General features: G+C 37.7%; 1 protein-coding gene across 10 annotated transcripts in view; it reads left to right on the forward strand.

Annotated features, from left to right (window-relative positions):
• The window catches only part of enox2 (ecto-NOX disulfide-thiol exchanger 2), a 356101-nt gene that overhangs the window by 172251 nt on the left and 168294 nt on the right, over nucleotides 1-15556 (forward strand). For all 10 annotated transcript variants that reach the window (XM_079839859.1, XM_079839851.1, XM_079839860.1 and 7 more), the window contains one exon: nucleotides 2994-3137. In XM_079839859.1, the coding sequence (XP_079695985.1) occupies nucleotides 2994-3137 (144 nt within the window). The remainder of the gene's footprint in view (nucleotides 1-2993; nucleotides 3138-15556) is intronic.

Genomic DNA, 15556 nt, shown 5'->3' on the forward strand with positions numbered 1-15556 from the left:
TTCTTACTGTATGCATGTCGATATTGTGTTTGCTGTTAGTTGTGGTGAAAGCATTTTGTGAGAGAAATAGCGTTGCAATGACGAGTTCACTGCATTCGCGCGATCAATAGGCTGCATGTGTACTCAATGCTCATCACTGCAGCCTTTCATGTGATGGGAAAATATCTAAAAAATAATGCTATAATCAACACTTTCACGATTCGTTCATCTCGACGGCTGTAATGGTAAAAAAAAAAAAATAGTAAAAGTATTCGAAAGGGGTTCCACATGTTACAAAGTAGTGGTGTCAACAATAATCAATTCGACAATGCATCGCAATGCGGGGCATGCACGATTCAGCATCGATGCGGCGAAGTGCCATAATCGATTATGTCATTGTTTATTTTCTGGCCTTGAGTTGGACAATAAAGTTGTGAAGTTTCAATTACTTCTGGGGTCATAACAACAACAACAATCAAGATGGCTGAGGCGGAGGGAGATTACTGATGAATTAAAACACTTATGTTCACTGCTGGAAAAAGTTGGCTGTTATTATTGCTCTATTTAATTTCAAATGGTTATAAAGCAGAGAAGAGAAACATTTCTCATTCAAAGCACTGAAAGCAGTGATTTATGTTTTCTTTTTCAGGTTTGAAAATGCCATATCCAATACCCTGTACCATTCAATTTTATTTTATTTAATGACATTTATGTCAAAGATACAGGAGAGTGATAATACACACATAGCAGCCAATAAAATCTGTTGTTCAATATCTGACTGCTTGTATTGCCGCATGACTGATTAAAAATGTGCCTTGTTGTGTGCAGTAGAATTGTGATGCATCGCAATGCATCGTAGAATCGAATTGAATCGAATCGTTACCTGGGGAATCGTAATCGAATCGAATTGTGAGGGCAGTCCCAATGCACACCCCTATTACAAAGTTTGTAGAATAAGGTGGAAGAAGACAGGGTCGGCGTGACTGGGACTCGTGTTTATTCCTCAGATACAAACAAAATAAATTCTTCAGATTATCATGCGTGTCACTCTGTCTCTCTAATTTAATACTCATTTCAAATGCAAAGATGTCAGCCAATCACAACAGCGGGCGTTTTCACTGAAGTCTCACATCAGACACGCCCCTTGAAACAGAGCAGTCAAGCCAGAGGGCTAATATCAGGATCGAAAAAATGCCTTTTATTTCTAAATTATGACATTTTGTGATGTAAAAATCATACTAACAATATAAGTACACCTCAGGAAATATTATAAAACAATAAAAAAATCCACGCCACGGGACCTTTAAGTGAACGTAAACATAAAATTTGCCAGTTACCGCCAGCGTTTTTTCATTTTTGTACACATTTCATGGCCTATAGAATATCTGAACATTTAACATATCAAAAGAAAGAACAGAGCTTCTGTTTTATTCTAGCTTCATGCTTTTTTTTTAATCAACACTTGAGTTAGGTAAGGTTCATGAAAGAGCAACATTTTTTTGAGCAAAAAGCTGAATAATGAAGACACAGATGGAGCAGATCCATCTGTTCATCAACACCCCAAAAACTTCACAGTCATATAACTCGTCCTAGGTCGACATTTCATTCAGTGGCATAGCCGTTTTGATTTGTATGCTGTGTAATGTTGACGATCTGGAAAATCTTGTCAATAGCAGGGAAGCATTTTCTCATAAAAGGTGAGATAACACAAGACTGCTCTTGACTGAATAACTTTAATAAGGGTTAATCTATATTTATACAGTAAAGACTATATTTTTAAAGTTATATTTTACATTTGATTTACTATTTCTGTAGCCTACCTGAAGGTAGGTCCTTTAGACCTACATGAAAAACCTGAAAAAAACAGTTTTTCATTTGTATGTTTGTTCTGTTGTGTTTATGTACTATATATGTATATTATGTATATACTGTATTATATATAAAGTACCAGTCAAAAGTTTTGACACACCAATGGAATATAACAATATCAGACTTTTTTACTTCCTAATATCGGCATCGGCCCCCAAAAACCCATATCAGTTGGGCTCTAGTACCAAGTAAAAATGATGTCTTAGAACAGAGTTTTTCAAACTTTTTGATGCCAAGGGCCTCAAAATATGCAAGGTACCTCCTGATTTAATGTATAAAGACCCATTTATAAACAACAAATACAATACATAGAATACACTACCATTTAAAATGTTGGGGTCAGGAAGGTTTTTTTATCTTAAAATAATATTTTTAATTAGCAAGGACACATTAAATAAGTTTTAAAAATCACTGTAAAGACATTTATACATTATATATTTTTTTTTCTTTTGAACTTTGTTCATTATAAGAAATCATGGTTTCCAACTTTACCTGAAACATCCAACATTGATAATAATAAGAAATATTATAAATGTTTTTTTAATACTAAATCAGCATAAATTAAAAATATTCAACTATATGAATATATATAAAAATATATATATATATAATATTTTTTACCAATACCATTTATCTTACCAATCCCAAACTTTTAAACAGTAGTGTATATTTTAAACATCATATAATGTTTCCAAAATTAAATGTCTTTTGTGTTGTCACTGTAGTAAATTATTTTAATATATTCTACAGAATAAATGTTTGTATTAAGTTGACTGTGTATCTATTTTCTCTCTGCTATTAGAGTAATATTGTAGTAATATAATAAAAAAATAAAAAATATTTTATAATATTAAAAATTAAAGCTGTCAGTAAAAAATAATAACTGTGATTAATCACATGATTTCCAACCTGTCTTTAAAAACTAATCTAATGTATTTTCCACAGTACTCTCATATTTTCCCACCACTAAATCACTTGTTAAAAAATAGAAACAGTGGTTGGTCATGATGCCGGTCAAGCAGCCCATTACAGTCTTCCATGGCCATAATAAGTTGCCATACGAACCAGACTTAAGTCAGGCTATGCAAGACTATGTTTATAGAACATGCAAACTTTACCAAGTGCTTTGTTCTTTCCCTCCACAGGTCTGAATCCGCTGCCCTTCGACCCTGCCACGAACAACGAGCCATTGCAATTCAACAGCTCCAATGGTCCTCTGCTTTCTGACTGTCCTCTGGAAAACGGAACAGAAAACAGCAAAAAGAGGAAGAGACCCAACCTTCCTCCAGGTACGTTTAATGATTTCCTCTCGGCCTCAGATCACGCTCATTCACACTCATCAAGCCCCGAAGTCGTTAATTACATTCACATCGTTATTTCTGCAGTTGCTCTTTTCTTGACCTTTGAATGTGGGAGGTGAATGCCTTGTGGACTTCTGCATTTTGTAAGGTGTTCACTTCAAATTATCGCCTTCATTAAACCATCAGAACAGAAACCTCAGGATATTTCCACTTTTCTAGATGCTTTGATATCATCATTTGACATTTATGAGGTTAATAAAAAAAAATCTAATTAAAATGCATACATGGAAAACAACACTAAATACAGCGAGTGACAACATAAACAAGCAATTCCTATTTCTGTAGAAGAGTCGCGAGAACTTCTGCTTGTATCTGGTCATAATTATGACTATCACCTTGCAGGATTTTCAAAATGCAAAGGAGAGTCAGGGAGCCACTAGATATATGCCAGTCATGAAGAGTGACTCCGTCTGCTGCTGATGACCTTCAAAATAACACCTGAAAAGTAACGCCCAGGGAATTTTACAAACCTTTCTTACACAGGTTGACTCAAAGGAAGAAGAACCTATTCATATTCATATTAATATTAATGGCGTGCTAATTAATTGCATTATGATTAGCTGAAAGAAATGGATCTTGAAAAGGCTACTTTGTGTTTCTGGTTGTCTAGGAGACTTAATTGGATTAGATTAATCGTTCATGCTAATTAGGCAGTCTGTTTCCTCTTTAGCATTTTAAGATAAAATGCAATCTTTATTTATCGCCACATCACCATAATTCACTTTTTGTGACATCTGTAAATGTAAATGTATTGTACGGATAATTCCCATGGAACATGCTGGAGTTCAATGCCTTGCTGAGGGCTGAAATGATAATGGACATGGATGGGCATTGAACCTGCAACTTTCTAATAGCATTTTTATACACTTTCTCTCCTCCCGCATCATGAGTGGACACGCCCCCTACTGCTGATTGGTTACAAGTGTGTTGTGGCGCTCGGTCTGATCCACTTTCAACAGCGTTTCCCAGAAATTGCTTACTGCACCTTTTTAAGAGTCTGTAAGTCATTTGATAATTGTAAATGTCAGCCATCATGTATTTCCACACATGCTGTTCTATGTAAATATAATTTCCATTTGAAGTCTGCCGCTCTGATCTCTTGTCCCTTGATGGTCATTTTTTCCCACAGGAACACTGCCGCAATTCATGACTTGAAGTAACTTTGATTAGGGATAAATGGCAGCAAGTGATGGTGAACAGAGCTTCTCATCGTCGTATATGTCCATTGAATTGATACAAATGGAAGTGAAATGGGCTCATATTGTGTTCTGGTCATGGTGAAGAGCTGCTTGTGCAGATCAAAGCTAGCCAGAGAGCTTTAGATCAAAGCTTCCTAGCGCTAATCTAATCTGCCTATTTCAGAACGCTTTTTTTTTTTCTTTAGTGCAAGGACGTCATTTGAGAATGGCTTAGATGAGCTGTATTCACATACACCGAATATTTAAACACTCCAGAGTCCGGCTGCTGAAATAGAAGTCAGTGAGGTAATGGGTTTTAGACAATAATAGAAAAAAAGAAAAAAAATATATTGTTCTGCTGAGGTTGAAGAAGGGCTTTTAAGATTTTGCTGTATGTCAGTGCTGTGACTTGGCAGTGAGCTGTGGTGCTCATTCAGACGACGTAGGTTTGAATCTGACATTCCATCTCACCTTCTAATCATTTCCTGTCTGCTCTGCTGCTCCTTACTCTCTTATTACTCTTCTAAATAAGTGACAAAAGACTACAAACTGGCCCCCTGGCTTCACAGACAAGGCTTAGAGGGATAGTTCACGCATAAATGAAAATTATCCCATAATTTACTCAACCTCAAGCCATTCTAGGTGTATATGACATTCTTCTTTCAGACGAATACATTATATTAAAGACGAGTTATTTAACAAAAAACGTCCTGGCTAATCCAAGCATTATGGCATTGAATGGAAGCCCAAAATTTAAAGCCGAAAAAAGTGCACCCATCCGTTATAAAAGTAATCCGTACGGCTCCAGGGGGTTAATAAAGGCCTTCTGAAGTGAATCGGTGGGTTTGTGAAAGAAAAATATCCATATTTAACACGTTATAAAGTGAAATATCTAGCTTCTGGCAGGACCGACACTACATCCGATATCATCGTAGTGCCAGTTACACTTTTTTTCTTAAAGGGGGGGTGAAATGCTGTTTCATGCATACTGAGCTTTTTACACTGTTAAAGACTTGGATTCCCATCCTAAACATGGACAAAGTTTAAAAAAAAAAAGTTGGAAGTTTGATGGAGTATTTCTGTGGCAAAAATACTCCTTCCGGTTTCTCATAAGTTTCGGAAAGTTTTTTTCGAGTTTGGGTATATGTGACGTCAGATGGGGCGGAATGTCCTTGTATGGGCTCTTCTCCCGGTAGGGTGAGCGCTCGACTAGAGCGAGAGAGCACAGCCGGCAGTGCTGTAGTCACAGGACTTCACGAAATCAACAATGTCACCAAAGAAGTGTGTTTTTGGTTGTCAAGGCAAGACAACCCTGCACAGCTTCCCAAAGAACCCAGCGTTGATGGGACAGTGGATGGAGTTTGTTTTTCCAGAGCAGCAACGGAGTTGTGCAAATGTTTGTTTGTTCCCTGAATTTCGCCGACGATGGTTTATAAACAAGGTACAGTTCAACTCCGGATTTGTAGCTCGTCTAATGCTGAAAGATGGAGCAGTCCCAGTGATTAAGGTTCACGGTCGTGTGTTAGTAAAACTGCTTCAAATGTCTTTGTGTTGTTAGCTATCGATTCCATTGTTTTTCTATGTAAACATGCATAGCTCAATGCAATAGCTGCACGCTCTCGTCATTCTTTAGCTCCGCCCAAACGACACGCCCCCAGCCGCTCTGCTTTTTTCGGAAAGACTCGGTACTGCGTATCTTTCTTTTATAAATATAGTAAAACTAAAGACTTATCGGAGATATGAAAGATTCAATACTACTCTATAGGTACTCAAGATGACATAAGATTTGACTGAAAATGAGTGTGTCCCCCCCCCCCCTCCTTTAAGTTGAATATAGACGGTGGTCCAGCGGGAGCTAGATATTTTACTTTATAACGTGTTAAATATGGATATTTTTCTTAAACAAGCACATCTCTTCAGAAGGTTTTTATTAACCCCCTGAAGTCATATGGATTACTTTTATATTGGATGGATAAACTCTTTTTTGGGCTTCAAATGATGGGCTACCGCTATAATGCTTGGAAGAGACAGGACATTTTTTAATATAACTCAGATTTTATTCATCTTCTAAGAAGAATGTCATATACACCTAGGTTGACTTCAGAGTGAGTAAATCATGGGGTAATTTTCATTTTTGGGGTGAACTATCCTTTTAAGCCTAGTCCCAGACTAAAATGCCTGTTTGAGCTGTTTTAACTGAAAGCAACTTGCACTGACAAATCTAAAAATATGTCAGTGCCATTGTTTTGTCTCAAGATGCACACCAGTTATGTTTGTTTCTAAGGCACATTTATAAAAGCTACTAAAATGTCCTGATTAAAGGCCTAACCCTGGCTTAATCTAAACCCTGTCTGTGAAACCAGGCCTGCATGTTGGAGCCGTGGCTTAACAGAAAGGTGCTTATGAGTTCGCAACATTTTCTGACATTGGTCCTCTTATTACTCCCCCTACCCTCCTCTAAATAAAAGTGGCAAAAGACTAAAAACTGGACGATTTAGTATGTTGGAGTTGTGGCTTAACAGAATGATGCTAATGCAGGCAATACGAGTTCTGATCTGGCTCACATTTCATGATTTTCCTTTTATTACTCATTCTAATCTTGAAATGAAATCACCAAAAGACCGAAAACAGGACATTTGTAGTATGCACAACACTAATATTGGCTCACTCAGTAGGAAGTCTGCTGTTTGCGTCTCACTTGCACTGTGCAATTAGCACCTGTCTGATTTGTTAAGCCCTTGATTATGCTTGCTGAGTCATGAGAGTGTTGTCTCGAATCTTACAATGCCCCGGCTCTTCCATCGGTTCACAGCCGCTCTAAATAGTTGTACCGTACGTGTCTGCTTAGCAACTGGGAGCTGCTTAATGGGGTTTCTTTTTGAACAACGCCAGCAGTTTTCCTTCCCGGCCTGTCATTATGCCGTGCTCTTATCCGCCATGACCGTGCCTGATCAATCCGCTCCCTGATGGAAACACATCTAAATGATGAAAATTCACAGCATCTGGTGCATAATGCATTCAGCCGCTCTGATGTCCTCTGGCAACACAAGACAGAGTCGCTCCTCCGAGGAGTGGAGCTAATGCAGGGGCGTGGACTAATTACCAGCCATGCAGATTTACTCTCGTTAAAGCATTATAATGGATAGATTCATCTCATTAGCGCTGGCACTCCATTAGAAGACCAAACCCCCCCGCCCTCCTCCACCCGCCCCACTGGTGTTGATGTTACTGGATAACGGATGCACTGCAGAGAGCGAGTGGGTGAGAATCTCCAATATCGTACAGGACAGTTGGCAGGTTGTTTACAGCTCAACCTGAACTCTCTGTCACTTAAACTGGGAGGTGATTTTAGCCAATTTAATTTCACTCGGAGATTGGTAGTACATTTCACAAATGATATCAAAGAAACAAGTAGCACATTGCTGATTACTGAACACTTATTACTGATCTGCCCGACATTGTAAAAAGTGCTTTATAAATAAAGGTCACTTGATTTGAATTGACATTGCTTTAAACATTACATTTTGAAGTAGAAAGACTGAAATAGTATTTTCTTGTAAAATGTACTCCAATAATCTTTTAGCACCATGACCCTTAAAGTGCCCCTATTATGCTGTTTTAAAGGCTCCTAATTTTGTTTTGAGGTCTCCTACAACAGGTGTACATGCGTCAAAGGTCAAAACACACTTTCATTTTCTCATAATAAACATTGCAAATCACCTAATTTTTCAATGATTCTCAAACGACTCGACGGATGAATCAGTCTCTCTAAATTCCACCTCTCCGCTAGCTATTCTGCTCTCATTGGCCAGATGGCCCAGTCTGTTGTGATTTGTCTACCGTGTACAGCGTGTGTTTCGGAAGCTAAACACCCATTACCATAACTGGACTTCCTAAAGATCAGCGTTTGTACACACTGTAAAGACAGTAACAATGATGTCGATTTTACCATATGTGACCCTGGACCACAAAACCAGTCATAAGTCGCACGAGTATATTTGTGGCATTAGCCAACAATACATTGTATGGGTCAAAAATGATCAATTTTTCTTTAATGCCAAAAATCATTAGGATATTAAGTAAAGATCATATTCCATGAAGATATTTTGTAAATTTGCTACCGTAAATATATCAAAAACGTATTATTATTAGTAATATGCCTTGTTAAGGACTTCATTTGGACAATTTAAAGGCAATTTTCTCAATATTTAGACTTTTATGCGCCCTCAGATTCCACATTTTCAAATATTATCCTATCCTAGCAAACCATACATCAATGAAAAGCGTATTTATTCAGCTTTCAGATGATGTATTGAATATTATGACTGGTTTTGTGGTCCAGGGTCACATATCAATCCGAGCGCGAGTCCAATGATGAAACATTGGAAGAACTAGCTATTCAACCCGAACCTCCATCACAAGGACGACATGAGCAGGACGTTTCTCAGTGATGCGCTACACATTTTGAGGTACATCATGAGATGTTGCATCTGTAATTCCTCACCATCAGCATTAATAAGTGTATGTCCATCAAAAAACCCATGTGTATATTTCTGATTTATTGCGGTGCTGTAGCAATAACAGCCGAGCACTAACATGAATGACTGATGTAACAAATGTTTGTAAAACAAATCTTGCTCCATCCTTTATCGTTACTCAAAGTAGTAAGAACGACAGACAATCTGCAATATTTGACACAGTTTTAGGAAAATAGTGGCCCACAGCTGATGAGCAGAAGTATTTCAGTAAGACAGTAATGACATGAGTTAGCCGGAAACTTGCATAATATAAAACACAAGACTACATATTTTGAACACTGGTAGAAAATGTATATCAATAATTAATCTTACTTATTAATTATTATTATTATTATAATTATTGATTTATATATTAAGCTGGTCCACATAAACTGGGTGCTGAGCCATCTTTCAAACAACCTGGAATCCAAATCATACAATTGTGGCAAAAATTATTTCATTCAGAACTTGTTTCTGTGTTACAAAACACACCCAGGTTTATTTTTGAACCATCTTTTCTTTTCTATTTTTATCCCTGTCTTTTTCACTTTTGCTTTAATTTCTTTGTCTTTGTTTTAGCCTTGAAGCTTTTTTGCCTAAATGGCGTGCACTTTTAACTTCGTAATTGATGAGTTATTATAACATTTGAACAGCCTTGGGGTTGTTTTTTTTCCTCTTTAATTGCACAACAACAGAATACATACATTACCAAAATAATAGCCTAATGCTACCTCTGTTTTGATCTATTTCAACTACTTACCTCTGATATATCAGTGGGTAATAAGCCAACACTGTGTAGCAATTGATTCTCTTTTCAGCTTTGCTAATGACATGCCACAATGGTTTTGTGTCTTAATGAATTATGGGAAGACATTGCCTTCATATTTCAGTGGAATTCTGTGCAACAATATGCGATGCAGGTTGAACACGCTGACATTGAGTCTATTAATCGCCAAGGCACCTGAGGAACTGGCTTATAGCTGAGAATTGCTGCCAGATGCAGAGGTTTATTTGTGTCTTGCTGCTGGTGGAGACACTGTTGTCATGGTCTTGTCAGGTGTTGTGTGGCGCTCTCACACACACCAACACAAACACCATTGTATTAGCAGTGTTAACTTCAGTAGTGAGAGAGTGTGAGCCAGTTGAGCAATTTTTCACAGAACAATTCGATTAAAATTATAAATTATTTTTAATTAGTGTAGTGTGGGTTGGTTGACAATGGAAACGGCAGAGATGAGAGTGAGTGTGTGCCGTGTGCTGTGTGTGTCTGTGTTCTCCATGTTGTGGGGACAAAATGATTAATGAAAAATACTTCTTTTTTTATCTTGTGGGGACATTTTTGGTCCCCGGGCTTATAAATCATACTAAAAGTTTTTTGTTGAAAAAAATTTTTTTCTCTGTGTTGTGGAACAATTTTATGGAACATGTCAGAGAAGGCTGCAGAATTTTTGTTTTTTGTTACATGAAAGAGTCTTTTGTTTTAATGTTTATCATATTGTAATATGTATTAATATTTTAAATGACTCTTTTTCAGTTTTTATTTTAGTTTTAGTAATTGAATGTGTTTTGGGCTTTTTCATTTGTTTTTGTTTCTTTTTTCAAATATTTCTTATAAAGCTTTAATCTGTTTTTTGTTTCAGTGATTTCAGTGCTTCAACTTAAACTTTAAACTATCGTTTTTAAATCTCATTCATTCATTAATGAATTAATTCATTAATTCAGTTTTATTTCAATTGCCAAAACTAAATTACACTTGCCAAAGGTTTTGGGACATCTGCCTTTACATGCACATGAACTTTAATGGCATCCCATTCTTAGTCTGTAGGGTTTAATATGGAGCTGGCCCACCCTTTGCAGCTATAACAGCTTCAACTCTTCTTGGAAGGCTTTCCACAAGGTTTAGGAGTGTGTTTATGGGAATATTTGACCATTCTTCTAGAAGCGCATTTGTGAGGTCAGGCACTGATGTTGGACGAGAAGGACTGAGAAGGTCTCTGCTCTAATTCATCCCAAAGGTGTTCTATCGGGTTGAGGTCAGGACTCTGTGCAGGCCAGTCAAGTTCCTCCTCACCGAACTCGCTCATCCATGTCTTTATGGACCTTGCTTTGTGCACTGGAATGTTGGAACAGGAAGGGGCCATCCCCAAACTGTTCCCACAAAGTTGGGAGCATGAAATTGTCCAAAATGTCTTGGTATACTGAAGCATTAAGAGTCCCTTAATCCCTGAAAAACAACCCCCACACCATAATCCCCCCTTCACCAAACTTTACACTTGTTACAATACAGTCAAGCAAATGCAGTTCTTCTGGCAACCGCCAAACCCAGAGACGTCCATCAGATTGCCAGACAGAGAAGCGTGTTCGTCACTCCAGAGAACACATCTCCACTGCTCTAGAGTGCAGTGGCGGCGTGCTTTACCCCACTGCATCCGACGCTTTACATTGCACTTGGTGATATAAGGCTTGGTTGCAGCTCCTCGGCCATGGAAACCCATTCCATGAAGCTCTCTACGCACTGTTCTTAAGCTAATCTGAAGGCCACGCAAAGTTTTTAGGTCTGTAGCTATTGACTCTGCAGAAACTTGGCGACTTCACTCTGTGATTTTACGTGGCCTACCACTTCGTGGCTGAGCTGCTGTTGTTCCCAGTTGCTTCCACTTTGTTATAATACCACTAACAGTTGACCATGGAATATTTAGTAGTGAGGAAATTTCACGAAAGGACTTATTGCACAGGTGGCAACCTATCACGCTACCACGCTTGAATTCACTGAGCTCCTGAGAGCGACCCATTCTTTCACAAATGTTTGTAGAAGCGTCTGCATGCCTAGGTGCTTGATTTTACACACCGTTGGCCATGGAAGTGATTGGATCACTTGAATTCAATGATTTGGAGGGGTGTCCCAATACTTTTGGCAATATAGTGTCGTTTTAGTTAACAATAACAACACAGGAAATGATCCATGCTGGACGCACATTATAGCTAAATATATATTTTGTTTGTTGTATTGCACTGTAAGGGTTACAAAAAGAATCTTAAAATTGACAGGCCTTTGGACCTTTTTTATTGATTTTTTATTTTTGAGTCGCTTGTAAATGTATGAATTACTATGTACTAAATATATTTAGTGATAAAAATGTTTGCACCACTCTTACATCAGAGCATATGCTAACTGCTTGGCTGTGGATTTGATAAACTAGAATATTTTGACTACAATTAAAAATTAAATGAAAATTTGGTTTCTGCACCCAACAGTATTTTCTGTAAGACAGCTGCTGTGGAGACATAAATCAGGGGTGATATCAGCCAGCAGATGTTTTTATTTTTATGTTTGAGGATGTAGCAAGTGGCATGATATATGCAGTGAGTCACGCTGCTTTGCTGTAACCCTTCGGCACCATTAGCCTGCAGTAAAGTGGTACTTGAGAAGTGTGGCGTGAAACACTATTGATTGGCGTTGAGGAGGGGAGGTGCAGATGAGGCAGCTGCCTCTCACCCTAACACGATTGAGACAAAAGACAAGGTAGGCTGTAATACAGTAAGCAATGTGTGTGGGAGAAGCACTCGGCAAAGGTTGGCAGCCCCGTCTGGCTCATTGCTTCAGTTTTTGTGGGCATGTGTGTTCCTTGTGGTAATGACTACAACATACACACACACACACTGCCAGATGAGGACATATCTCTCAGTCTACAGTTTTACTGATAAATGAGGTGGTGTGGAGAGGCTGGGTTGTCTGAGTGCTTGTCCGGGGGTGTTTGAGAGTAGGACAGGCCGTCTGTGTGTGTGGATGCTTGTGTAGTCTGTTGACCTCAACTCCCTCACATTATTCCTGTTAGGTCTTGTCCTGCATTTTGAGTATTTGGACATCTTTAGATACAAGATAAACAAAACTTTACATCAGTTTTCTATATGACTGTATTTAAATCGTATTACTGTTGATTTTGGTATTACGGCCATTAGGTCATAAGCAGGTATCAGGCAACGGGAACTTTGTGTGGCATTGTCTGTGTCTTCTCCAAGACCTTGTGACAGTTGAGATGAGTCCTGGCACGAGTCGCTCGCTGATGTATGAGCTAAACGTTCAGGCTCTCATGCTGCGCCGCACGCTGACGGCAATTCAATCAATCAGTCTCGTTCCTGAAGCTCACACCCTCCCTCTCAAACTGTTCTCCCGCAGGGAGCGTCTGTATTGATCTCAAACGCTTCTGTCATTTCTTTTCTGTGTGTGTGTTTTTGGCTTGTTTATGTAGCGGTGTGTGATTGGGACGTGATGAAAGGCTGTGCGTTTGAAGGAATCCCACCCTGTGGTGACGGGGACTCGGCTCTCAGCTGTCTCTGTTCAGCATGCGACATGAAAGAAGTGAATGATTGAATCTACATAACAAGCTGTGAAAAGTTTTCTGTCAGTATACCTCAGGGGGTCTGGGACATCAATCACCGCTGCCCTTTCCATTTCATTTCTATCTGTGTTTGGATGTATGTGTTTGTCTGATTTGTGACATCTTGCCAGTAGTTAATGCAGCAAGTATGCCGGTTCACATAAATTCAATAAAAGTTGCTGCAATAAGACCAAATATCAAAGGATTTGAAAATACATTTTTATTATTGGGATACGTTGAGATGCTCCAAAGGTGAACTTGAGCCTCCGTAATGCCCACTTTTCACGATGCATAAAATTCCATAAAAAGGATAAAATCCAGTCCCGCTATGTACTATCACATTTATGGCAATATGAAATCTATTAAAAAAAATCCAAATTCCAATGAAAGCATGTCTCATCAGTTGAATTCATAAAACTTTAACAATGTAATAATTTCTTAAAATAACAACAACAACAATAATTGCCCAATTATGTGTTTTAGTTTTTTTTCTCTTCAGAAATTCTGTTATCTTTTTTAATAGTTTTGTATTCTATTTAAGTATTTAATACAAATATATTATCAAAAATGGTGGTAATCAAACGAATGCACAAAACTTTAAATTCCATTAAACAATTTAATTATTTAAAAATGTAATCAAAAGAAAATTAAACGCTTCTTTTATTTATTGTCTTTTTTTTTGGCAAACAAAGTGCTGCACAGCAAAGGCAGCACTTAAAAAAAAAATCATTTAAAATAAAACTTGGATGAAAAATTCGGATATTGCATGATATTCTTGAAAATACTGTACAATAGTAATATATTCAGCATCATTTCAAGTTAAACCATTTTTATTTGAATGGGTTGTAGTGAAGACCGGGCAGTGAAGTGTATTTGATGATAGTTTTTATCAAATGAAATGTTGAAATGCTTGTGAAGAGCAGTTCTGGAGATTAAGTTCATGTTGCGTGTCACCATATAGTGCGGTGAAAAAAAGAGTTTTGGTGTAATTTTCATAGACACCAGTCCTTATTGTGATTTGATTAAGTGTACAGCCTAACAATTTTTTTTTATTCATTCCAATTTTTCGACTATTATACACTGCGTGCAGAATTATTAGGCACTTTGATTTTCTGATCTTTTTTTTTTTTTTCAGGCACATTTTACCAATTCCAAACCACATTAATATTAATAACTACTTGTAATTTTGTATTTAATCATTTATAAGAGATAATTGTTCATGAAGGCTGGAAATGAAAAATGCCTTACGTTTTCTTTACAGATAAAATGAGCCAAAAAAGACATTTAACTCTAATTATTAAATGCCCATGAGAAGGATACAATGCTAGAAATTGCAGTTTTTTATAGGATTTTTATTAAGTATCACAAATTGTTAAAAACAAAATTAATAGTACTTATTAAGATTAATGTGGTTTAGAATTGGTAAAATGTGCCTGGAAAGAAAATATGATCATAAAATCAAAATGCCTAATAATTCTGCACGCAGTGTCCAGTAGTTTTTTTTATGACTGTGATTCTGTCCACGTTTTTCCACATTGCCCTATGCACATGTTGTGTTGCATGTTGACTTTAAATCTCCATTCAAGGCCAGAAGTCAAGTTGTTGTGGAAGCTTGTCAGAAGTGTGAAGTCTCCGGTGCTTTATGAAAATACTTCACGTAGGTGCTGTGGATTGATAGTGTGTCACCGCCATCCCTTCCTGTAACAATTCCAGCTGAAGTACTTTTAGCACAGTCATGACAATAGTGTTGATGCCTCGCTTTCATTACAATATGATTGTTGTCTAACACTATTTTCTTGCATGTAAATCAGTAATGTGTGGTTTTCCAGCACTTAGCAGTCTGTCATATAGCAGGAGTATCAGAATAAATATCAACTTCAGTGACTGTCTTCCAGAAGTTACACCTGATGTCTCGATCATATGGGACTTCCTTTTATCCTCGTCTGCCTTCTTTTCGCCGTGCTATACTTGCATTTCAGGGGCTTTCATCAATGGTACTTTAATGAGACTCCTTCTATCTCTTTCTGGCTCCCACTCTTCTGTTCTTTGATTCTCAGGTTTTCATCCTCTCGTAGGGTAAGATAACCCATCTAGATATTCTTGACTTTGTGCATGTGTGATCTGAGGAAGCCCTACAAGTTATGGCTGACTAACCTAAATGCTTTTCTTTGTCTTTCTCTCTCTTGGTCCTGTAGGACATCACCCTGTACACATTTAAAGACAGTTTCTTGTTTTCTGTTGTGTTGGGTCTGCGCTAATCACAGGCATTGCGC

This window comes from Gobio gobio (assembly GCF_949357685.1).
Source record: "Gobio gobio genome assembly, chromosome: 16".
Lineage (NCBI taxonomy): Eukaryota > Metazoa > Chordata > Actinopteri > Cypriniformes > Gobionidae > Gobio > Gobio gobio.